General features: G+C 41.2%; 1 protein-coding gene across 1 annotated transcript in view; it reads left to right on the plus strand.

The window, feature by feature from the left end:
- Positions 1 to 202: 202 nt before the first annotated feature.
- Positions 203 to 26,634, plus strand: part of PKHD1 (PKHD1 ciliary IPT domain containing fibrocystin/polyductin) — a 69,146-nt gene continuing 42,714 nt past the window's right edge. The window contains exons 1-10 of the mRNA XM_019613428.1: positions 203 to 410; positions 1,482 to 1,639; positions 3,174 to 3,368; positions 4,358 to 4,483; positions 7,215 to 7,348; positions 14,004 to 14,116; positions 14,881 to 14,980; positions 15,989 to 16,123; positions 18,866 to 19,001; positions 20,598 to 20,844. Of these exons, the coding sequence (XP_019468973.1) occupies positions 208 to 410; positions 1,482 to 1,639; positions 3,174 to 3,368; positions 4,358 to 4,483; positions 7,215 to 7,348; positions 14,004 to 14,116; positions 14,881 to 14,980; positions 15,989 to 16,123; positions 18,866 to 19,001; positions 20,598 to 20,844 (1,547 nt within the window). The 5' untranslated portion in view covers positions 203 to 207. The remainder of the gene's footprint in view (positions 411 to 1,481; positions 1,640 to 3,173; positions 3,369 to 4,357; positions 4,484 to 7,214; positions 7,349 to 14,003; positions 14,117 to 14,880; positions 14,981 to 15,988; positions 16,124 to 18,865; positions 19,002 to 20,597; positions 20,845 to 26,634) is intronic.

Genomic DNA, 26,634 nt, shown 5'->3' on the forward strand with positions numbered 1-26,634 from the left:
AGTGTTTGGAAAATGCAACATTTCTGATTCAAAAGAATGTGCACAAATCGTGTTTTATAGCATCACGGAGTCAAAGAGAAGTGAATGACTCTGGGATGATCCAAGTGAAACAGTGTTTTCTAAGAAGGCAAATCTTTTCTCTGTTTTGTTTTTATATATCTATATATATATTGAGTTTTGTTTTTGTTTTTTTTTTTCCCAGGCTGGATGCCCAAAGTAACTTTCACATACTTGAAGTCATCAGCTCTTGCTAATGATTTACGATTAGTGCTCCAGAAACCTGTTGACTGGGAACCTGGTGATGAAATTGTGGTGGGAAGGACAGGTCTTGGAGATGCACAGCAGCAAGAAGAAGTGGCCATTATTGAGTCTATAAATAACACTGAGCTCTACCTTAGGTCACCACTCAGGTATCTTTTCAAGGAGAAATGGGATTTCAATAGCAAAAAGTGAAACCAGGAGAAAATAGGTCTAGGTGAGGATTTGCAGTTTCCTGTGGGACTTAGCAACTATATGCAAGTCCTTTTAGCAAAAGTGGTCAGAGATATTTCAGTTCTTTGCTCACCTCAAAGCTAGCAGACATTAAATATTGAATGCATCTGACTATGATTCTAAGGGATGTGCTTTAGTGGACAATTTTAGTGATAGATGAATGGTTGGACTAGATGATCTTAGAGGTCTTTTCCATGTTTAATTATTCTATGATTCTGTGTTTAAACCCTGTATCATAACCATGGACTCAGAGACCTTTGAATCAGAAAACACCAATGGTTATTTCAGTCCAGTAGCCTTAGCACAGAATTGGCTAAGAATTTTCCTGCAAAGTTATTTTCTTGAGTAATTGCTTCCTCCCACCCTCCCCCCCCCCCCAAAGTGTCTGATTTTGTTAAAAAAAAATAAAAAAATCCTTCCCTTCTTTACTGAATTGCTGAAGTTAATTAACAAAACATTCAAAGTGAATTACTTCAGTTTGGAAATACTGCTTCTTTGTTTCTACTGAACATTAGTTTAGCTGTTTACGCTCTCTTCATTTTCTACGCATGAAGGCCTTGGCCAAACTCTACTTCTTGAATTTTAACTTGGAGTCCCAGTGTTGAAATATCTTCTCTATGTTGATGGCAGCCTAACTCTAGTACCCATGAATGCCAATGGTATCATTTCTGTGTAAAAGCATTTGGGGCTTGAGGAAGAAAATACTGACAGTATGTTTTCAGAAGATGAAGGAAATTCAAATGCTGGAATATTTTGGTGTATACGTACCAAATGTAAAGAGAGTTTGTGAACTTGTGAGACAAGATGAAAATAAATGTCAACCAAGGAAAAATATATCTAGCCCATATATGCTGGCGTTACAGATAGAGGTAATTCTTGATGTCAGTAGTGAGAAGGGGACTGAAGTTGGATTTGGATGGTTAGGGTCAACGTCATTCCTGTCATCTGTCAGCTGCAGGTGCTTTTGTACTTTTGTTGTCTTTCCCTAGGTACTCCCACAGCGTTGGAGAGGAAAGAGTGAATGGCCAAAGCCTGCCTTTGACTGCTGTGGTGGCACTGCTTAGCAGAAGGGTTGTTGTTCAAGGGAATGTCACGAAGGAGAGGATCTCCCATGTCAGAGAGTGTGCAGAAGCAGGTAGCACAAGAGGTGAGGAGGTCTTGAGAGGTACTCAAGAGTAAAATTTCTTCTCTAAAATCACATTGTGGTGTCAACTATGTGTTAGAAATGTTTCTTAATAGAGTAAAGCGGAGACATCAGTGCCAGGAAAGCAATTTTATCTTTCCAAACATCATTTGACATTGAAGTATGAAGTCTTGGGAGTTGAAGTGCATTTCATTGTAATATCTCAGATGTATTATTTTCGCATTATTGTTTCAAGCCATCTTGGGAAAGACCCTTTAGTTTTGCCTGAGCCTAAGGGTAGAGTAAAGAAAGTATCTTCTGAAAACATATTTCAGTGTACATAATATATTAAATTTTTAATTGTGTTTACTATTTAGAAACTTTTAGAAGAAAGAAAAACAAAGCACCCTGATGCTTATTGTACTCTGTAGTGTAAAAAATTATGATGTTACTTGGGGATCCTGAGGGAAAAAAACAGGTGACAGCTTCTTGTAGCATTTAGTAGCAGTGGTGAAACAATAGGTATCTCAAATCTCCTTTGGTTTTATGTTTGTAAGGCACAGTGAAGTTTGACGGATGGCTTCCTGATTTACACCTGCAGGTGAGGAAATGCAGTCCGACACAGCGATTATAATTTAAGGAGAGTTAGGTTATCTGGCAACCCAGGTATAAGGCTCCCTTTAAAAATAAAATGCCTTGGGCACTCAGACTGTGACACAAGACTTCATTTGATATCCAGCAGCCAACTGCTTATATTACTCATGGATTTATGGTCCATTTTGTGTGGAACTCATAAATATAGTCTCTGAAATGTGCTAACTGTTTGAGGTTTTTATTTGCATTAAAGTATAGGAGGATTTCTCAGAGGAGTCACCAGAAGATGAGTGGGCAGTGTTTCTTGTGGTTAATTTACCGTCTTTAAAAGAAAAATGAGCATTGCTGAGTGTAAGCAGGACCGATTTACACATTCATAGCCCGAATCCCCCTGAACCAAAATATCCTGAGCACAGACCTGGGGAAAGGACACCTTTGAGGAATGTCGATTCCTTCCGCAGCCCTATCATCTCCTTTCCTTATCTTCTGTCTGTGGGTACGAACGTTTCCTCACATGTCTGTGGGGGCAGTTGGGAGGGAGAGGGTTTTAAAGAAATTTCAAAATGTTCTCATTTCAGCTCAGTTCAGTACAGCCGTGCCCAATCCCCTTTTCAAGAACCTCACCCAAGGTAAATCAATGTCAAATCCATCATCCCTGCGCGTAGGCCTATTTAAAATTGAACACAAGGAACTTTCCTAAGCATAAAACTAGCACAGCTTCCTGCTGGTTTTAATACACCTTCCTCTAAAAATGTCCAGATTCTGAGGTGAGAAATTGTGGAAGTACTTAGGGGGAGTATCGTGCAAGCTTGCCTGTGGCTATTTGTCTTTGGGCATGTGTTTAAGATCGCTGCTGGAAACAGGAATTCTCTGAGTCAGTGTGATGGGCCTCATGAGGTGTCTGCATGTCCCACTGTCACAGCAGATATGCAAAACTGATAGTTCCTACTGGGTTGTCTTCTAGGTGGCTCCAGGTGTCTGTACGGGCGAAGTGAGAGGCAGCTGGGGTCTCGGGATCTGGGAGCTGTTGTCATTGTGGAAGCCTTCCAGGGAGCAACGAGTCAGCTGCAAGTGGAGGGGGTCCAGTTCCACCACATGGGCCAAGCATTTTGGCAGCGACGCAGCGCCCTGACAGTTGCTGGCAATACACAGATGGCAGGTGAGACAGCTGCTCTGGAGATGAGCCCAAACAATCTCACATATCCATCTTTCCAGCTGGGAAAGACATTCTCAAAACCCTGCTTAGCTCTGGAGTCAGTTAACACCATAGGACTGTAAAGGTGAGAAAAGTGAGAAAGCTTCACCTAGACTAAGACCAAGTAACACTTGATGGAGTCCTTTAAATTGATATAGTTCCTTTGTGGTTTTTGACAGCTCCTTTCTAAATACTATTTCATTTTTATGGTACGTCTCCAAGTCACTGTGCTGCTTCTAGCTCTGGAAATGAAAGCCATAATATACCATGAGTGAGCCCTGAGCTGACTCAGGGATGTTCCAGAGCATAAACCAATATTTAGTTATATCACCTGAAAGTTAAGGAACACTTACTTTGACTGAGTGATTGGTAAGCACAAAATTAATCTCTATGGAAGTGGTAACGAGGTCTCTGAAGACTGGTGGAGATGGGAGTGAGTTAGATGGGCTTAAGTGTTTGAAAGGTTCTGGATTGGACCTTCTCCTCCAGTTAACACACAGCTTTGTCTTCCCTATACCAGCTTCATCATTTAATGATGATCTAGGTTTTCTGGTGTCAGAAGGCAGCTCTGGTCATGATCCTGGAATACATTAAGGTGGTCATCATGCCTGGCTACACAAGGTGGATAAGATACCCAGCCTTCTGCTACATTCTTCCTTTCATTCAGTCCCACTTCGATCTCCCAGTTACATCAGCTCATAATGTAGCTCACTTACATGATCCTTTCATTTGGATCTTTTCCTCCCACATAATATGAGATGCCTTGAGTAGCCTGTTTCTGTGCTTGGGGCCCCTCTCTTCTACTGCAGCTGTTTCAGCAATGCCCACTTGTTGGCAAAGATGAGCAAGTTTCAGCTTCAACTGGTCAGACTCATGGAAGCAAAAAGGATTAACTGCACAGCATCATAGGAGGAGGAGCTAATATTAAATTCTCCAGCCTCTTTTCTTTCCAGACTCTTACATACGTGGTTGCTGTCTTTTGGACTCCTTTGGCCAAGGACTCCGTCTGACTGGGATCTCAAACCTTAGTGTAGACAGTAATGTCTTCTTTAACATTTCAGGACATGGGCTTCTACTGGGTAAGTGAAGCAGGAAAGTATCTATCCTACATGTAATAGCAACGTTTGCTGATGATCATTTCCTTGAAAAAGTCTTTGGAGGAAAGGATCCTTATCTGAGCCCTCATGATTTTAATCACATCTTCCACATTTTCTCTTATTAGTGAATCTGGAGTAAATCTCTCAGTATTCTTCCTCATGCAACTCCTGGTAACTATTTCTGTTGGCCATATTCTCTATGTTTCTTCATGTCAGTCTTCACTTGCTCTGTATCCTTTTATTTCATTGAATACAAATGGAAAGAAATTTCTTTTTAGGGAATTGGTGTATCTCTCTGTGGAAGAGCACCATTATGCAATATTTAAGACCCCAGTTCAGTGAGGCATTTAAGAGCATACTTACCTTTAACTCCAGTCATTTGACATCAAAGATAATGGAGTGAAAGCATATGTTAAAAGTTAAGCAGAGGATTTAGCACTTAAATAAATTGGAGCTTGGAGCAACAAAACTGTTAAACAACAAAATATTTCTCTGAACTAACTGTCAGGAGCCTGACTTGCAGCATCTTCTGCTGGGATCTCACGTTGCCTGAATCCCTAAAGATGCAGCTTGATTTTTGTTTTCTGTCAGGAACAGGATAAAAAATGACCAATTTCAGGATAAAGAGAGGTTGAGAAAGAGCCTTCAGTCCTGATCCTGCAGTTCCACACACACAGAGAGTCCCTATGCTCGATCCCATATATAAATATAATAGGATGTGATAGATCACGATTTAAACAGAGGAGACCCATAAAAGAAGAGCTACTGTACACATCTTGCAGAAGAGGAGAGCTGGTGCAGAGAGATGTGGTGACTCATCACACACAGCTCCTGAGGCCGTGGGAAGCAGAATGAGGTCTCCATCCTGCTGGGCTGCCATGGCTCACTTCTGCTAGGACAGGACACACGTCTGACTTAAAGGACTCTGGGCTGAGCTGAACATTTCCTCTGAAGTTTCAGCCTGAATACACCTTATCCTCAAGATGTCTTTAATGGCTTCACTGCCAGCAGCTCCAGAGGGTCTGATGGATGAATTTATATATCATTTTGTTGCCTGTGAAGGAATATTTATTATAGCTGGCTGTTTGCAGCTTCAGAATTGGACTCCCTCAGTGATTTCATCTAAAACCCTTATTTTCAGGGGTTTTGCAAGACTGTCATAAAAAGTTGCTCTGGGCTTAGAATTAATTGACATACCAGGGCTCAGCTTGGAAGCCCAAACCTTTTTTGCCACCTCACAAAACTGTATGGCTTTCAGAAGGACTGCTTTAGGACCCTGCTTAGTAGTAGCATTGTTTGTAGTAAGCACAACCTGAAAAGGAAATATTTCCAAAATGGATATTGTTCAAAAATGGAGAAATGCTCAGAAGACTGAAAAAAGACTGAAAACGATTACTCCCTTCCCACAGACAAAATCCCTTATGTACTTCTGTTGTTTACATTTAGGATAGTAATGACTGGGATAGAACCAGAGCAGATAAAGTGAATCATTTCAGTTCAACAGAACAAAATTAAATAGATGTTATTTGCTCCTGATTTGGGTCAAGTAGAAATGACTCATTTTTTATTCTGCTTCCAGACCAGAGAGACATGTGCTGATGTGTTATTATTGGAAGTTGACTTGTATGTAAGACTGTCCACTATTCCCCATTGGGTGGCACGTTTCTTTATGGTGTAGTTTAAAAGGAAATGTGAATATTTTTCTTACTGTTTCAATACTGATGTGGTGCACTCTGTGACTGTGAGCTGTGTGATAACTGAGTGATCACTTCTCCTTTTTCTTCTCATGGTTCACTTTTGTGGGTAGGGAACCTCCACTTTTGTGTAGGGTAGCAGTGGTACTTTTAGGGTCTGTTTAAATTTTTTCTTACATACATATGGGGCAATGGATGGAGACACAGGAGAGATCACTTTTAATTTTAGCACTGCCAGAAGCACGCCTGTGTGCCCACAGGTGGAATGACTTGGAATCTCTTTTTTTTTCAAGCTGCAAAATATGATTTATCATACTCTTTTAATTCATTTTCTCCATAAACCTGGCTTAAAGTATGGCTGCAGTTATATTCATATATAAAACTTTATAAGGTATTTTCTGCATCTCAAATTGTGGAATTGTGATCTTCGGTGCGTTTTGGTAGAATCTGATATTATTTCTTTCCCTGACTGTCTGATTAGAATGTATGTTCTTTTTTATTTTTATTTTTTAATATTTACAATGTTGGACAAATCTTGAGATCATTAGTGGAGTTGATGTCAATGTTGGCAGCTGGACTAGATAATCTTTGAAGAACCCTTCCAACAGAACTATTCTATTTTATCTTGCTTGTGGCCTTCTGGCATTCCTGAAGCACACAGCCATCCCCTTCCCATTACTGGCTTTAGCCATGGCAGGCTTTGAATGTGTCACAGCCATTTTTTTCCATGTGTTAAACACAGATTTCTAAGTGCTTTTGAGACCATGACGTACCCAGTCACAATCACACAACACTGATTCTTAGGTGTACCACGCCAGCAAAGCAGGCAAGTTCTCTGATATGTAATGTAGGGAGTGTCCAGGTGTATATATTTATTTTTCTCTATTTATTTTCTATCATAAAATCACAGAATGCTTAGGTTGGAAGGGACCCCAAGGATCATCAACCTCCAACCCCCCTGCCATAGGCAGGGCTGCCAACCTCCACATCTAATACTGCTATTTTATTTTATTTTTAAGGAAGTGGCCTGGAGAAGGGGAATAGAATCAGAAATAACATAGTGATTGGTCTTTCTGCAACGGATGGTTTATCCAACATTGAGACTCTGTCACCAGCAGGGATCTACATCAGAGCTCCTGCCAACCACATTGAGGTAAGAAGTTCTGGTATAAAACATAACATTTCTTTTCTATTAAAAAATATCAGAAAAATATGGAACTTTTTCCCTTACTTTCTCTACAGCTCCTTGAGAGGAGGTTGTGGTGAGGTGGGGGTTGGCCTGTTCTCCCAGGTGACAGCAATAGGACGAGAGGTGATGGCCTCAAGTTGTGCCAGGAGAGGGTCAGGTCAGATATTAGAAAAAAATTCCTCTCAGGAGGAGTGGTGATGCATTGGAAGAGGCTGCTCAGGGAGGTGATGGGCTCAGCATCCCTGGAGGTGTTTAGGGAGAGGGTAGGTGTAGTTCTAAGGGGCATGGCTAGTGGGCAACATTGGGGGTAGGTGGATGGTTGGACTGGATAATCTTCGTGGTCTTTTCCAACCTTAATGATTCTATGATTCTGTGATCATGTACACAATATTTGCTTCTTGTCTGAGCCTTCAGAAACCACGCTTGTGATGGGATACTGAAATGAACATATTACAAACTCAAGAATATTCATAAACAAATTTATGGTTATTGAAAATTATGATGCATTTGATTTGAGTGTTTTCTTGTTGTTGTTTTGTTTTGTTTTTTCTTTTCCTAGGATACTTTTACTTTTTAAAATTTTATTTTAATTTATTTTACTCTGTGATTCCTATAAAAAATGGGAAAAAAATGTTTAGGAACAGATCCTCTCAATTTTTTTTTCTACTACTGTCAATATAATGTCAATTTTAATGAATTGAAGATAAACATAGTAAAATTCAGCAATATCAAATGCAGTTTTGCCTGGTTTTAAAATGACAGCTTACGCAGAGTCTGAGATTTCCATTCCAGGGTGAGGAGGAGACTGCTTTCCTTTTCCCATGAAAATGACATTGATTTTAAAAGCAAGTAAGTTTCGTTGGTCTAAATAGTGACAAAACATTGAAATTTTAAGCAGCTTTCTGACTAACTAGCCTTCCCACCACAAAATTGGGCTCTGTAAGTTTCTTTTCATTCACTAATTCAGAGATGTTTTCTTTTAATATGCTTTTTTTTTTTTTTGTTCTTGTTTCATGGAAAAAAAAAAACAAAAAACTTTTTTTCAGTGATTTCAAACCATTTTTACTTTTCAACTGTTTCAAGTCTGGAATTTCATTGAAACTGACCTTTCTTACCACAGCTTCAGTTGTGACAAATGCACATTTTCATTAAAAAATATTTCTGACCTGTCCTGTTGCTAACCTACAGAAACTAAGCCAATTATTAAGCATCTGTGAAGACCCAATCGCCCCCTGGGCTTCTGTTCCAGGAGGAAAGGATTGCACCTAAATTTGAAGGTGAAAAAGATACCAACACATTTCCTACGTGAGTCTGAAGCCAGTAGTACTTAGGAAGAAGGAGAGGACTTTCCTGCAATTCCCTCAAGGGTGCATTTATCATTTTTAAGACCATCAAATATGGTTAAAAAAAATACAACAACGAGGCAGAATCACATGAATTTCAGCTCCACTAAGCACAGTGCTGTGTTATCACGCACTGACTTTCCCTGGAGCTGTCTGTTGGATTGCCAGTGGCTCAGCTTTTGCAAAGGATTGCTGCAATTATCTTTGTGGGTACGTGTGAACCGACTGTAGTTGAGTTTTCAGCACATTTGCTGAGCTCTCTCCGTTCATGTGTCTTCTGAGACGTGCCCAAAGCTGTGTCTGTTGGTGTGCAGCCCAACATCAGGGTTCAGCCTGCTCTCCAAAGCTCTGTTACTCACGGCAGAATAGCAGATGGCCCTTGGAGGGTTGCTGATAGACCTCAATGTCAGCAGTCCCTTGGACTGGGCTATCTGAGGCCATGCAGCAGCAACAGAGTTGGCTCTAAGGAAAACAGAAAGAAATTGCCTAGCTTAAAATTAATATTAGGAGTGCTTACTGTTCTACAATAAGTACAGCATTCAGTAGAAGACCTGGGAGGATGTGGAGGATGTGAGGTCTCATTGCAACCTTGCAGTATTTGAAGAGAGCTTACAAACAGGAAGGGACTGGCTTTTTACACACTCTGATAGTGACAGGACAAGGGGGAATGACTTTAAACTAGAAGGGGAGATTTAGGTTAGGTGTTAGGAAGAAATTGTTGAATCAGAGGGTGGTGCTGCCCTGGCACTGCTGCCCAGAGCTGTGGGTGCCCCATCCCTGGAGGTGCCCAAGGCCATGGATGGGCTGGTGGAGGCACCCAGCCCACAGCAGGAGTTGGAACTTCATGAAGGATCCTTTCAAACAAATCCATTCTAGAAATCTTTGATTCTATGTGCATATTAAGAGAACCAGTCACAGCTTTTTCCAATCAAAGCACCTTAGTCCAATGGTCTTTTCTTAGTATGATAATGATCACTGAATCCAGAGAGTGCTGGTCCAGCACCAGGATCGTGTTGTACACAGTGAGGCACTTTTTATCTGCTCAGATGGCTCACCAACTACATATTCCTTTTTGGATAGCTATAATTTTAACTAAACAGAGAGGTTCAAAGAATATAATGAGCAAAATTCATCTTCAAACTACCATGACATAGAATAGAAACTTGCCTTCTATATTTCAGTGTTATGATTTGGTTGTTTTGCTATTTTATTTTATTTTATTTTACTTTATTTCTTCCTTAGATTTTCACTTTTAAATTTCTGCTTTTAAAAGTACGGGCAAAGATTACAGCTAAATTAGACAGAGAGCTCTAGGTGAAGACTGTGCTACAGCCTCTGTAAGTGATGGGTTAAGCTTTCTGCAGTGAGTGGAATAATATTTTAATATCTGCTCAATTTACTCCGGAGTCTAAATTTGCATCGGTGACTGAAGAACTGAAATTTCCTTGAAAATCAGTGGTCTCCTAAATGGTGTTGAAATTGGGACACAGCAGTCACTCAAACCTGAGCTTACAAAGATGTTCGGAGACCCAATTCCCACAGGTTTCCATTTGGCTTAAGCTCTTAAGTGCATTTGTGAATCAGGGTGTTAGATAAAACTTCGTACTCATACAGAATAAATGCAGAATGGTTATGACAAGATGAGCAATTTTATTTTTAAATAAAATATGGGAGCCCTGGTTGTCACTTTTGAGTGACGTAAGACAATTTCATTAGCAAGCTGGTTTCTTGCCTTTTAAATGATCAAAAAGAGGAACGGAAGATGCCCCTCTTTCGTATTGGCTATATTGTCCCTGAAGAAAAAGAAAAACAGCAAAAAACAGATTTTTATCTTCTCTTGGTTTTCTTGGGTCCAATGTTTTTGGACTTTTTGTAATAATTTTCTGTTCATAAACATACAACGCCCTTAAATCTCAGCACCATCGTGCAGTGCTCATGCAAGCAAAACCTGGGTGTAAGATAGCAGCCTCCCTCTCCTTTCTTGCCATGACGTTGAAGAATCGGAAGCAGCTTACCAGAATGAGCAGGGCTGAGATCAACCTGTGCTTCCATGTCAGAGTGGTGACTGATGGCCATGCTGGTATGTGTGATTTTGTTGCCCAGTGTTGCCCAACCCCACATTCCCTACCGTGTCAAAGAGGTGGGGCTGTATCTGTTTGGCACTGATTGTTTCCCACCATTTTGTTCTTACTTTTCTGGAACCTTCTACAAATGGTGTATATGTTGAAGCAAGCCCGTTGGGGATACTCCTTGCATCCAACCAGGCTCTTAACTTGGGGGGAGTGGTGCTGGGCATGCTCTCCAGAGCTTTTATGTCACTTTTAAGGTCAACAGTTTGAGCCCTGGTCATCTAAAAGAAATTCATGAAATATTTCCATTTGCAGGGCTGTACAGTTAAGAGACACTTTAAACGTCAGCCACTTACTTTACTGACTTGCAATTCATACCTCCAGGTATTTGGTATGCTCGGGGAGGTAATTTCTCTCTGGAATTTTGGTTGCATGGACATTCATAATATATTGACTTCCACAAAGAATTGATTTCCACACAAAATTCCCTCCTTGCCTAAAACCCCTGCCCTCCAGCCACTAGCTGGCTGAATAAATATGCAGTTTTTCCTTATGAATCATCTGCGGAACGCACGATTGGGGTCGCAAGTAAAAGATCCTGGAAATAATGTGACTGGACTGCAGAAGCATTTTGTTAAAGGAAAAGGGACTCTGGCTGCACTTTTGGAAAAGCAGCAGTTTTACCAGGGGACGGAGAGATGTGCTTTGGTTATTGATATCTCTTTGTTGCTTGGCAGATGTCAGAAATCACGACTGCAGGGAGCACACTTGGAAGGGTCAGGAAAAAGTAATTGGAATATGGAGGCTTCCACCTCTGGGTCATCGGGTTTGGCTTTGATTTGGGCCATCAGGGACCAAAAAGCCGTTCATATTTTAACACTGTCCAGTGACCTCTGAAATCAGTGAGTGCCAGCTCTTCTTGCAAGAAGTTGTGAGAAAGCTCATCTTAGACTCCCCTTAGAGAACTAATTACCTCCAGAGAGCAATTAAAGTTATCTAAGGGTAGGCAGGATGACTTGCCCTCCAGACATGCCTATGCCTTACTTAGTTCCTGGAAAGGAAGCATACATTTACCAGCCTGGACCTTCAGCATCAAATTTTAGCAGCACATTTGAGACAGTTGAGAAAGATCATGCCCAGATGTGCAGATGAATGCGTTTCTGTATGGGCACCATCCAAAAACAGCTCAATTTGAGTACTGTCCAAAATGAAACAGGTAAGACCAGGTTTTTGCCCTGGAGTATAAAGACTCCTAACTCCTTATGTCTCCCCCTGCAAAACTGACTTGCTACAGACTCTGCAAGTCAGAAACTCCTAATCATAAGGCCAGGAAGGCCTTATGTTCTCTTCTTTTTTCATGTTTTGCAATGAACACAACTCCATAATTTCTTCATTAAGTGATATTAACAATAATTTATAACACATCTGAGAATGTGAGGGACACTGTATCCTTGTCTCTGTTGGGAGCAGAAATAGGAGTCCAAAGTGCCCCTTGTGGCTGGAAAAAAGGGAGTGTGAGTAATGGTCAAGACCCTGAAATGGACAGCTGTACAAAACTGATCCAGCCAACCACCTATATTAGAACCTGTGCCACCAAAAGGAGCAGAAAAGGTGTTACTAATAGAAGATTACTCACTGAAAGCACTGAAGCACTCATCTGCCATCCAGACAATCTTCCTAGACAGGTTTGTTGCTTGCTGGGGACCCACATGCACAGTATCATGACAGGGTTACCCAACATGGTAAAGCCGTTCCTACTCTTTTATGTAGAGTTGAAGGAGGGTGCAATGAAGGAGATGAGAATTATCAGAATCATAGAATGATTTTGTTGGAAGGGACCTTTAAGACTATCTAGTTCCAACCCCCTGCAATAGGCAGGGACACCTCCCTCTAGACCAGATTGCTCACTGCCGCATCCAGCCTGGGCTTGAGTGCCTCCAGGGAGGGGTTATCCACAATTTCCCTGGAAGAAGAGACCTTATGTACACAGAAAGAAGTTGAAGGAATTGGGAGGGCAGGTGGTATTTTCCTCTATCTCCCAGTTGGAGACCCAGAAAGGAGATGAATGAGTCACATGAATGATTGGCTGTGTGACTGGTGCCGTGCTCAGGACTTTGAGTTCTGTGATGCACCTTCGAGAGACTGGGCTCTTAGGAAATGGAGAGCTTGTGGGTAAAAATTAAGGACCAGACCAATGAAGGACATCTGGAGCCTGTTGATGAGGCCTTGCTTCACCTACAAGAAGCATTGCTCTTGCAAGCTCTCATTCTGGTGAAGGATATGACTTCCCAGATGTCTGCCAGGAAAGCAACATGGCATGCTATAAGCAATCCAGCAGACTACTGGAGTATGCTGAGGATAACGTCCTGATCTAGATATTAGTTAAACAAACTGGAGGAGAAACAATACTGAACCTGGTGCTCACCTGTGCAGATGAGGTCATTAAAGAAATTAAGATTGGAGGCAGTCTGGGCTGCAGCAACCATGCCTTTGTTGAGTTCATGATCTTGAGGAATACAGGCCTGACAAAGAGCAGAGTCAGGAACCTGAAGTTCAGGAGAGCAAACTTGCAGTGGTTTATGGAATTAGTGGAAGAGATCTCCTGGGAAGCTGTGCTTAGGGATAAAGGAAGGGAACAGAGCTAAATGAAGTCACAGATCTGAATGAGTTTAACTGTTCAGACACTGGCATATTATGAAGATGTGGTTCTTTGGTTTGTCTTGTCTTTTCGGAATCTCAGTTTTTCAGTGTCAGTTCTTTTGCTATAATTACTTTAGGGGGCATAAGAAAGATGCAGACTTGGAAGTAAACCAATAAAATTAAGTAGTTATTCACCTTTCTTCCATGACGTGGCCTTCTTACTTAGAAAGGATTTTAAGAAGTCTTCCACACTGTTTTTTTTTTTTTCTTACCTGCTTCTTGAAGAATTGTGGCAGTACCATTTTGCTGTCATGAGTTCCAGTTGTTTGGCCAACCCTTGTTGCCTGATTGGAGAGCAGGTTTTTGAGGGACTGACCCAAGGAAAGAGCAAGAATGGAATGAGAGCGTGAACACACAACAAGGTACCAGCTTCTGCTAACCAGACTTGCCAGAACTATCATGCACATCAACTGGGATTGGATTTTATTTATTCATGTATTTTTCTTTTATTTTATTTAGCAGAAGTTTGTGGTAATCTTTTTTGCAATTGTATGTTTTTCTCTGCAGGGTAACACCGTGTGTGCTGCTGGATATGGGTATTTCTTTCATCTCTCTCCTGAGGGACCATCCAAAATGCCTCTCCTGTCCTTCAGTGAGAACACAGCCCACTCCTGCACCAGGTATTAGGGGACCTTTGGTTATAGAGACTTTCCTTCTGTGCATGGTAGTGCTAACTATAACTGCAGCAGTGAGCAGAAATGGCCTTGTCCCTTCCTTCAGGATTTTGTTGTTGCTGGTAATTGTTTCTCAGTTTTGCACCCTTGTAAGGGCTTTCTTTCTTCTTGTTGGCTCAGTAGCGGAGCAGAGCCCATGACGGACTGGTGTGTAGTTGAGGCTATTTTTCAGGGTCTGACTGCAAGTGGTTTCCTAGTAGTTTCAATATATTCCATTCTTCTTCATTCACCAGCTCAATTTGTTAACTTGCTGTGCTTTCCTGTGCTGTCAGCAAGCACCTCCATCTTACTCCCTTGTTTTAATGATCCTGACTTAGTTTATAGTGCCACATTTAACACATTTCTTCCTCAAACATTTAACAGCAGAGCGCAGAAGCTTGTACTTATGTGTTGAAATTAAAGCTAATTTTGAAGCATTCCAGACAGTTTGAACAGAGGAGGATGGCGTACAAGAGAACAGAGTTTCATTCTTACACTCTTTAACATGTATTGCAGGCCAATAGTAGAGACATGATGCTGGCTTCTGTGGCTTGGGGTGGCATTTCTTACCTCCAGATGCTTTGTGCAATAGCAGCATGAATACTCAGCTCTTGGAGTTTAGCTCTGATTAAGTATGTTGAAATGGAGACTAAGTACAGGCCTAAAGATGATGTTTTATGTCCAATAATGCATGCAAGGAAACTGTTTCCTTTGCTTTCTTTCCTAAACAGGCACGGGTTGCTTGTGTACCCAGAATATTTGCCAGACAGCCCAAACAGCCCTGTTCAGTTCAACAGCTTCACAGTTTGGAGCAGCCAAGGTGGAGTCCAGGTATGTTTGTCCCAACTGTCCTCCATGATGCTCAGGAAATGCTATTTCATCTCTTCATCATCTCTATAGTGACTTTGCCTTTTCAGGCTGCAGTTAGGCCACAGCTGCTGTAGAACCTCTTGTTCCTTTATGTCCTTGGCCCTTAGCTGGAGGCCCCTGTTTTGGTAATGGTTTGTGTGAGCTCTCCTTATAGTTCAGTGCAAACTCAGCATTACTGCTAATGACAGCCCTACTGGCCTAACTAACCATCTAATCTACATTTGCCACTACAGGACAACCAAAAAGGTTCTCCCAGTGGATGTGAGGTAGTTACAGAATCACAGAATCCTTACAGTTGGAAGGAACCCTTGAAGGCCATCTGTCCCACTCCCTGCACTGAACAGGGACACCCACATCTCCATCAGTGCTCAGAGCCCATCCAGCCTGACCTTGGCTGTCTGCAGGGATGGGGCATCACCACCTCGCTGTGCAACCTCTGCCAGTGCTTTACTACCCTTATTGTAAACAACTTCCTCCTTATATCCAGTTTAAATCTCTGTTTGTAAAGATTATGGTTGGTGGAAGTTCTGTTACTTTTGTAGGGTTAATGGTTTCCATGGGAATTTCTCCTCTAGGAATGTTCTTCTAGCTGTTAGCTGACTGTAAGCAATATCTTTGGTTGTTTTCAAGGCATCTTTCTGCTATAAACCTTGATTCTTTACCCCATTATTCTTTCCATTAATTAAAAGATGATATTTAGCAAACTTTTAACCTGTTTGTTAACAGTTCTCTGAATTTTCTGGTTTTATTTCATACTGTTCTTTAATGGAAAACAAATTGGCCAAGTTCAAAAGTTTTTGCATTATTAATTGAAAGCTAAAATAAGGGAATTTTTTAAAATAAATACAAAATCAAAACTTTTATCATTTTGCACTCTCCTGTTTTTCACTGTACTTTTAGAAAAGCGTAGTTATAAACCACACTCTTTTTTAATTATCCACTCTATTCCTTTATTATATTTTTATACAGATTTTCAGTAGCAGCAACCTCAAACTCCAAAATTTCCGAATCTATGCTTGCATGGATTTTGGCATTGACATCATTGAAAGCCTGGGAAACACAACTGTAGCTAACAGTGTTTTAATTGGACGCATTGGGCAAGAGGTAAGCACCGCAGTTGCACAAACTGTAAAATGGAAAAATAAAAGAGCAATCAGAAGAACAGCCCCTGTTTGTGCAAAGTTTGGCTTTTAAATTGTTTGTAAGGAGAAATGAAGGCATAGATGCAGCTTCAGGATGAGTTTGAGAGATGTGCAGCTTAGCTTAGTGATTTGAAAATGGAGAATCATAAAATCATAGAATGGCCTGGGTTGAAAAGGAGCACAATGCTCATCCATTCCCAACCCTCTGCTGTGTGCAGGTCGCCAACCAGCAGCCCAGGCTGCCCAGAGCCACATCCAGCCTGGCCTTGAATGCCTGCAGGGATGGGGCATCCACAACCTCCTTGGGCAACCTGTTCCAGTGCCTCACCACCCTCTGGGTGAAAAACTTCCTCCTAATATCCAACCTAAACCTCCCCTGTCTCAGTTTAAAACCATTCCCCTTGTCCTATCACCACCCACCCTCACAAACAGCCGTTCCCCCTCCTGTTTATCCGCTCCCTTCAAGTACTGGAAGGCCACAATGAGGTCTCCCTGCAGCCTTCTCTTCTCCAAGCTAAACAAGCCCAGTTCCCTCAACCTTACTTCATAGGAGAATGGTAGGTTTGATTTCTATTCTAGTCAACATTCTGATTTCCTCTTCTCCTTCATACCATCCCTGGTTCACTGAGAACACACAGTGCTGCTTATTTACTTGAGTATGGACAATGCCACCAGAATATAACAATTTTTAATGCAATAAACACAATCTTCTATTATTTCTGTAGGCAGCCAGACAAAGTCCTTTGGGTGCTACCAGCTTGTTAACAGATTAATAACACAGATGATGATGAAATTTTAGCTACAGCTGGCCGTGGCAGCTTGTTTGTGATTTTGAGGTCTTTTTTGCACTGCTTAGGTTTCTGCTGCTTTTTATGAATTTAATTTTCTCTCTGACCAGCAGAAAAGAGTTCTAAATGAGTTTTCTTCAGAACCTTGCAGGAAGGTATTTCTGCTGTAACTCTGTTGAAGCGCATGGTTCGGACACAATCATGGTCTCTCTTGTCCACTCCTACAGTGGCTCAATGACACAATGAATTTCTCTCAGGGATGAAAGAGTGGTGTCTTTGTTTTTGCTTTGCAGGATCCACGGTAGAACTCTGATGCTGTACTTGTTAAGAGATTTAGAGGCGCTCAGCTGTGCTTTGTTTCTTCCCACACCCCAGGGGGGTGATTATCTTTGATTATCTCATGATAAGAGCCTCCTTGTCATAATTTACATCTTAATTTATGTAATTCTCCCTTTAATAATGATGTCTCTTTAATATCAATTAAAACTTTATGACACTAATTTAATGGGAACAGTGGATATTTCTCTCTGCTTCCCTTACAGTTTTTGAATGTGGTGCTTTAAACCAGTGTGCTCTGGAAATATCAGGGCATTTCAGTACTGGGGCTTTGATCAATTAACACACTATGAGCAGGGCCAGATCCAGGGTCTATAGAAAGAGAAAAAGGGAAAGACTTCAAATAGCCTCTTCCACGCTTTCGTAAAGAAACTCAGTGCTGGTGTGGGGCTCTTTGAGGAATAGCATCTCTTTTTGAAAATATGGAAGGTTTGAGATGTGGCACACACTAGAGGAGGAATTACCATCTCATACCCTTCTTCTGTGTACTAATCATGAAAAATGATAGAAATGGTGGAAGAACCCACAAGTACAAGCTGAAAACCTACAAATCTGATTTCTTACCAGCAGCACGATGATTTCTGCTTAGCAGTGATGTAGAAGGAGATGGCACAAAGACCAGGACCACTACACCAGGTGTTCTGCTCTAACAGGAGTGGTGGAGATGCTGTCTCTTAATTAGACTAAGGATAACACCACCCCTTTGAAGTGACAGACTATTTCTAAAAGTCCATTCCATTCTAAATTTTGCATTCTAGAGAATGCTTTCACACTGGACTGATTGCTCCCTTGATTCTCTATCATAACTTTTGTGAGTTGTTTTCCTAAACTATTTACTGGCCTCAGAAATGGCATCACATGTTCCTGACAGCTTTCTCCTCCAGACTACCCCTGGCTTTGAATACTTCTTTCTTCCCAGCCTGTCTTCAGGATAAATGGACAGAGAATGCACTCACCCTCGCTGTCATGGACCACAGCCACCATGAAATCTAGTTTCTGTTTTATGTTCCTCAACACTTGTGGTTTTGCTCACATGTTATGCTTTTTCCTGTCTCTTGCTGATCTATTTAATTTCTTATTGTTCTGATATACCCTGAATTCAACCAGAGCTTTGAAGAGAGTCCAGCTTAAACTATCCCCACCCACCCCAATCACAGGAAGTATTCTATGTCTTAGCAGTCAGATTTTTCTTGTAACATCAATTAGGATAATTGGCTTTATAAAGTATGGAAATCTCTTGCCTGATGGAGAAGACAAAGTAAAGCCAAAGAGGCAGTATAGTGCATTCTCCCTTGCAAAGTCCAACTTTTCCCAGTAGCCAATGGCCAGACAAAGCAAACAAAGCCATTGCTGCCCTGAAAGAAACACTATTGCATACTATACATAGTGATGTTATTTATTAAATTATTACAAGTTGTGACACAACAGGTAATACGTGTCCTTCAAATAGCACAAGCTACCTGAGAACCAAAGGCCTGAGTGCAGTCATCTTATATCACAGCTACTGCATGCTGAGTTAATCAGGCTTGGGCATCCACATGTTGAGTTGTTTCCCAGTGCTCTTCATTTCTTCATGGCAGGATAAGACCTGTATGTCAGCAGGACTGAAAACTCCCAAAAGATTCCAGCTATTCGTCTCCAACACAGCTTTCAGAAACTTTGATATGAGCACTTGCACAGCAATCAGGACCTGCTCAGGCTGTTACCAAGGGCAGGGTGAGTATAACTTACACTTGTTTAGCAGTGTTTGCACAGTTGTTGCACTTCAGATTCATCTATTTAGAAATTCTTAGCTTCCATAATCACTGATAGATGTTTCAGCTGTATCCTGGAACGAGTACAGTGCAATGATGAAGAATACCTGTTTGGTTTCAGTCATCTTATCACTATGTTTCCTATAGGTAACTTATCCAGGACTAGGTTTTGGTTTGTATGTGTGTTTCCCCTACGTCTCAATGCAGTAAATATTTTCAGAATCATTGCTCTTGATGCTTCACTTCCCCAGTGGGGATACCAACCCAACAGCTCTTGCCCTTTCACAGGGAGGTGGGCCATAGGATGGTGATATGTAGCTACAGGATGAATACTATGCATATTGTGCAGCACAGATGAACTGAGAAACCATATCATATGATGATATGCATAACAACCATCAATCAGTAATATTTAACCCTCTGCATTTTGCTGACTTTGCTGGACTGCTCTGCTTTATGTGCACTTAGGGTCATGTTGCTAGTTATCCAAATTATCTCCCTGTGAAATAGCTTCATCATTTAGTTGGAACCACATATCACATGTTTTTTTTTTTGAGACAAAGGTAGCCTTATTTTAGAACTGATTTCATTTCCTCAATGGGACGTAGAAATGGGTTTTTACACTCTGACTTGTTGCGTCTTCATTTTGGGAGGTAACATTTCAAGAGTGAGGATTTTTTAATAGCTATGACACATCCTTGCAGAATTTTACCAAGCTACTACCTCAGGCCAGCCTAAACCTTAGGTGAATTTGCCTAAGATAACGTATGTAAACGAAGCATCCTTTTGAGCTTTGAAGAAGTACCCAAAGGCTCTTTGAAGAGTGTTCCAACTGCAATTACCTCTTAAATATATTTATATATAAACGTATACTGCCCTACAATAACATAAGAGAGAAAAAGACTTCAGGAGCTGAGATCAAAGGACAGGAGGAATAGTAAAATCTGACTCAGAGAAGCTACAACTGACAGTATGCTAGGTAAATAGTAACCAAATGAGGCACATGGATACTCATGCCAAAACTGACTTGTTCCGGTTGATAGGGCAATAATTTTCTGTCATTTCTGGAAATATTCATGTGTTCAAAACCTTTCTGTGCTTTAGCTCACATGAATATTCTTCCTTGCTGAATCCATCTGTGTTAACAGTTGTGAAAACATACTCCAGCCACTCTTTTCAGCCAAGGCTTTACTGTGCCAGGTGCTATACATATGAACATGTTATTTACACATATACATAAGCAGCCCTTATCTCTTACAAAGAGAGCAGAAAGGATCTACAAGAATCACTGTTTTGGGGACACTAGCTTTTGGCACTGAGACTTAAGAAAAGGTGTTTGGAGTCACTCAGGAGATGCTGATGCAGCAGCACCTGGATCAGACAACAGGATCCTGGCCAGTACATAGCAAACATCTTTTTTGTTCCTTTTATTTATTTATCATTTTTCTGAATCCCACCTCTTTTTGAATCAGTAGTCACACTTCCAAGGTGATGATAAAGCAAAACTAATCTCTTTTTCTTCTGTCTTTGTTTCTAAACTGCCGTTTGTTCCTCCCAGGTGGGTTTACAGTGAGACTTGAGCATCTGACCTTCACCAACTCACCTTTCCAAGTGTCCTTCCCCTTTCCACATGCTGCCATTCTTGAGGATCTCGATGGCTCTGTCACTGGGAAGGAAGGAAGTCATATTCTCCCGTATACAGACATCCTTGTGGCTTCATGCACAACCAGTGCCAATTTCAGCCAAGCTTTGGGTGGCTGTGTATGCAGCAAGGACCTTGTTTTCCACCGTATGTCTCTTCACTTGTAAGTAAGAAAGCTACTTTTGAAAATCTGGCATGGATGTCACTTGTTATGTTCTATATTGTATTATATATCTAAGGTGATTGCAGCGAGTGTGAGGTTGGTCTCCTCTCACTGGTGACAGGAAGAGGGGAAATGGCCTCAAGCTGTGCCAGGGGAGGTTTAGGTTGGATATCAGGAAACACTTCTTTACAGAAAGGGTTGTTAAGCACTGGAATAGGTTCCTCAGGGAGGTGGTTGAGTCATCATCCCTGTATTTGATTAAAAACCATTTTGGATGTGGTGCTCGGGGACATGATTTAGTGGTGGGTTGTTACTTAGGGTAATATGGTTAGGTTGTGGTTGGACTTGATGATCTTTAAGGTCTTTTCCAACCTGAGCAATTCTGTGATTCTGTATTGACATAAGATAGACTCTGCTGCTGTCTGCATGATCCCTTTGCTGAGGCTACTTGTTCTTGCCCAGGCAGTTCCCATGGCATGGCTTGAGAGAGAGGATAGGGACCATTTCCAATGGGCAATTTGGGCGTAGTCATCATGGCTTTGAGGAGGAGAACTCACATGTATGGACAACTATAGAAAAAGTATAAATATTCCTTGGCCTCCAGGCCAGACAGCTCTCTTTGGTTTAATTTATTTACTAATTTAGAAATGGCCTGCTCATATTTAATTTATTTTTCTGAAGTTCTCAGCAAGCTGCTCACCCCGTGTTACCTTGGTTTTCCACCTGTAATCTCGGTCCTGTCTGGAGCCAGGACATTATGTTGTTCTTTGTACATCGTTACACTGACCTTTAAGTGGAGGTTGTGGTATATTGCTGTTTTGTCTCTCTTCAGCTTACCAGAAGAATATAAATGGGCATTTGTAGAACTGGGAATGTGGCTCAATGTGGTCAGGGTGAGACTGATGGCTGAGCCTCAGCCAAAATCAGAAATTTAGTGAGTGAACTGGAAACTTTGCCAAGATCTTCTGACTGCTGAAATATAAAATAGCCACAGATTATGAGAACACCACCCCTGGTGAGGAGATGCAGTCTTAAAATAATAATAATAATTTTAATTTAATTAGAGTCTAAGTCATGGTCTGAGAGCATTTCCTCTTATGCTCATTGTGAGAGATTTCCCCCCAAATTCCCAAAGAATGGGTGGTCATGAATAGATTGTTTTTTCACGTCTTCAGCAGAATATTTCTGGCATCGTGTTTCATTTCTGTGTTAGTTTCATGAAATATTGGGTTTGTGTATTATATTTTCTACTAAAACTAGATTCAGCGTTTTATTATTGCACAGTCCCATCTCTCATACAATAAGCAGCCATGTGGTATGGAACATACAATAACTTCATGATATATCTAGTTAAAAGAAAACTTTCTGTCACTCTGTTGTAGCCATGCCTTTCTTACACACCTCAAAAGCTCTTTGTGGTCTTTCATTTTGCTTTTCTTTGTTTTCTGTGAGGTAAGTGTAGACAATTCACATCAGCAAACCTTATTAAGACTGACCCAGATCACAACATAAGCATTTTTTTTTTCTATATGATTATAGATTACCATCAATATTATGGCATCAGAAAGTGGTAGAAGGGGGATAGGAAACTCAAGAGTCAACTTTTGTAATTGTGAGAGACAGAGCTTTCTTGGCAACTAGATAATTGCTCTTCTGAAGTAGATGAGATACTAGTTCCCACTTGATTGTGATAACACCTCTGTTTATATACTGAAATAAAAATAATATTTTTTTATCTTAGTAAACGATCATGGAACCCAAAGCATAAGTGAATTAATCACTTTACAGATGAGAGCAACTGCAGTAAAACAGTGATGTAGTTCCCAGAGCTCATTCAGCACTCAAAAATTACTGGAATGATTTGGCAGGTGAGCCAAAAACTCAGTATGAGCAAATTCAAATTGAGTCAAAGGCATATACACTTAGATGTCATCCTGAAGTACATGTGGTCACCATGTGGGCACTAATGTGTCCTAATGCAGGTAATTCCTCCTTGCATCAAAAGGTAGTTAAGGAGCAAATGGGTTTGAGTCCTGATCTACACTTTATCTTCCCTATAAATTTCTTGAGAGTTTTGGGTAAATCGTATCAAGGGAATCAGGCACTTCTCAGCCAACCTTTCTTTCCTTTTATAATTATTCATCTACATGAGCTGAGAGTCAACCCAAGTCAAAGATAATCAGCAGTCTCAGTAGCAGAGATCAGCGTTCAGCCTGGGAGACAGAGCATCCTGTCTGTGCTGCTTCCAGATCCTCTTTCCTGAGCAGCTCCTACCAGCCAAGCCACTGTCATGTTTAGGTGACTGTATGAACACAAGCAGCAGCTCTTCTGAGCAGTGAGTCGGAGATGCCTTGCTCCAAAAAGGAGTTGGTGGAGAAGAAAGGTGGAAAGTGAAGGGAGCTGGAGAGTCTGAAGAATGCAGGTCAGTTAGTAAACTATGACATGACTATGAAAGGGTGGGGTAGGAAAGGAAAGGAAAGGGTGAATTTTGTCCAGATGTATTTGAAGAGTGTTTGCAATAAAACAGGAATTGTTTGGGATTAGTATAACAAAACATGACTGGGAGCAATTGGCAGCAGTTGAGCAGACAGAAGAAGAAAGATAGGCTGGGTGACAGGAAGGTTTTCCTAGCAATGCAGTCTCTTGGACTCATCTCAATAAAAGGATGAAAGTACTGTTGCTTGGATTTCTTTAGTTTCTGATGAGCAAAGAATTAAACGTAGCTCTGAAAGTAATCTTTCCGTGGTGCTCTACCAGCCCAGGAGTACATAACCTGTCAAATCTGCAGATTGCTAGTTCCTCGTTGTGCTTCATTAGGCTCCTAGTTGTTCCTCACCGTTTGTGCTAAGTCCCTGCAGCTGGGAAGATGAGGGGCTGTGAAAACCATGGGTGAAAAATGGGATGTGAAGCAGTAAGTCCAGGCTTTAAGATTGGGAAGCACATTTGCTCACTTCAGTCAGACTGAAGTGTCAATGTAACAGAATCCTCACTTTGATATGAACTCACTCTGAACAAGGAGATTATTTCAGGCAATAGCAATTAAATAATTGCTTGGTAGCCCTCTCTTGGTGCAGGTCTTTGTGCTCCTGAATAAAAAGTGTGGGGGGCTTGGCATGTTTATTTGCTTCCCCCTGAAGACTGGACTCCAGATCCAAAAACAAAAATCCAGATCCAAAAGTCTGAGGGAGGATTTTGCAAGAGAAGTCCTGGTATGGCAAGATGGTTGGTCAGAGAACTAAACAGCATCTGATGGTCCTGTTTGGGAAGGAGTTTGGACCAGACGACCCCTCGGGATTCATCCCCAAGTTCAACCATTCTGTGATTTACTCACACAGGAGGAAGACAGCTTGGCACAGCGTAGTTACCATTATCTCAGCAGCCTCAGGCTCATTCCCTGACTTTGAGGACAACCAGCAAGGCCTGGCCACAGCTGTCTTATAGACCTTCTTAGTCTTCAAAAGATCACGGAAGTTGTATCTGTGCTACCTTTTAGGAAAGTTCCCATTTGGGATCTGTCTAGGAGAGGATTGGTTGACACAAGCCCAAAGCAGAATGTAGACACCCAACTGTCCATCTGTTCTGTCTAATTTACCAGGGTATAATAGCATGTTGGCACCATCTTTTCCACAAGATGCGTCTGGAAAATGTCTGAGTTTTTTATTTTATTTTATTTTTTGAGGGAAACCTTGGGAACCCATTTTTGTTGTTATAGAAGACAAGAATGTTAAGCAGTTACTGACTCCCTGTCTTGAATTACTTCACTCAACAACTTCCAGAGCAACAGGAATCCGTTTCCAAATTTGCATTGCTGTAACAATGCCTTCTCCACGAAGTCCAGTTGAAAGTTAAACTAATGTGTCACTTAAACACTCTTTAAAGAGGGTTTTTATGTCTTTTAAAAATGTAATTGAAGCTTATAAAAGTCTTTATAAATTTATATGTGGGAAAGTTATTGAGTAATCTGAAGAACAGCTTATGCCATGGCACAGTGCAGCATGGCTGCAGGCTAGATACGGCTGCTCCAAATGCCACCGCTACCCATATTATAGAGAAAATATGAGTCTCTATTAATATTAAAACAAATTTTCATTAAAAAATTGTCATAACATGATTAAGTGACTTTGAAAGTTTCTTCACATTATGCATAATTTTTACAAGAGGAGTGCATTAGAATAATGGGCAGCCAGGCAGCACCTCGTGGCCAAGAGGATTCCAAACACTGCAACCTCGTGTACCAGGAGGAAGTTTGCCTCTTGTTCCCTTTCATTGGCTTTTCCCTCCTCCCTGCAGAAAGCTGGGTCTTGCTCAGCACCAGTCATGTCATTTGAGCCTTTTATTGTTTCCCTCTTCTTAGTCTGCTGCAGAGGAAAAGATTAACTTCTTCTTTATAGCCTTAATTCTTAAATCTGGTCTAATATCCTCTCCTGTAGTGCATGCATTCAGTTGCTGCACACCCAGCCGTTGCTGATGGGTTAGAGTGAAAAGAATAGCATACCCCCTACGTCTGGGTCTTTGAGTCTTGAAGAGAGTTCAAACAGTTACTCTCGTTTTGCTTTTCCTTTGATATTTGCTTACTGTGGTGCCTCCAGATGAACACCCGCCTGCTGTGAAACACCCTTACAGTCACTGTTGTTTTACTCAATGTGTATGTGCTCAGTTGCTCTCTGGTGGTATAACCTCCCTGCGTACATGATGGGATTCATACACGGGGCAGCATGTGTGCTCAGTTGGCCTCATGGAATAGCCTTTCTCAGTGGCATAACATAGAAGCTAATATTTAAGGGTTAGCTTTTGAGTGTTCAGTCCACAAGCACATCAGCTGAGCTTCAGAGCTTCATCTGTGCCAGCTCACCAAAGAGAGATTTGCTTCCCAGTGCAGGACCTCTTGACATTTGTTTCAGACCTTAGAGTATTTGCAAGAAAGCTGTATCCTGTACAGACTTATAAGTATGCAACACGTGTCCTTGAGCCCAGCCCTCAACTTGGCTATTGGCTCCAATGTTCCTAGGTGCAGAGGGAAGTATTTAGCATCGAGGCAGAGTTTGATAGCCCTGCGCTTTCTTTGCCTGCAATGAAAAGCTATTTGGATGCTTCTTATGGGCTGAGTAGATTCAAGCCACGTCTGCCAACTGGACATGCTATCATAACCAAAGAATTATTAGTCCAAAAATTGCATTAATTTTTTACAGAATTGAGTGGACAATGAGAGTGCTGTAAAAACACGCTCCAAGTACACGCATCCAAATCTTAAGATTCGTGTTGGGTGCTTCAGAACTCCACCTGATGTGGGATAAGTGGAGTGACTAAGCTGCCATCTGCAGGTCTTTGCTATGCTTACACTGCAGAATTGTTTGAGCTGCTTGCTTACCAGCCATATTCCAGCTCAGAATGCATTCCTAATTTTAGTTTTCCTTAAAATACCAGCCTGTAAATTGTAGAAGCTGGGGAACTGATCCTAGAACAGGAATAAGTTAGGAAAACAGAAGCAGCTAGCTTGAAAGCTACCTTAAAAGTTGCCCTCTTAGCTTGTCGTTCACAACCCTTCCAGTTGCTGACATCATCTCAGTTCTTCTGCACTGCAAAGTCAAAAGGCCTATCCCATAATAGCCACTCAGGACTGGGGACAACAATCTTGTTAGTTTCCTGAAGATCTCTGCCTACAAAAGCTCACCGATGATAAAGATTCACAATACAAGTCAGACTTGAAACAAGATGTTTCTCGACAAAGATACGTATATTTACTGAAAGCAGATGAAAATTCAGATTCTTGGCCATTAAAGTGAAATGAAC

The sequence above is a fragment of the Meleagris gallopavo genome, chromosome 2 (genome assembly GCF_000146605.3).
Source record: "Meleagris gallopavo isolate NT-WF06-2002-E0010 breed Aviagen turkey brand Nicholas breeding stock chromosome 2, Turkey_5.1, whole genome shotgun sequence".
NCBI lineage: Eukaryota > Metazoa > Chordata > Aves > Galliformes > Phasianidae > Meleagris > Meleagris gallopavo.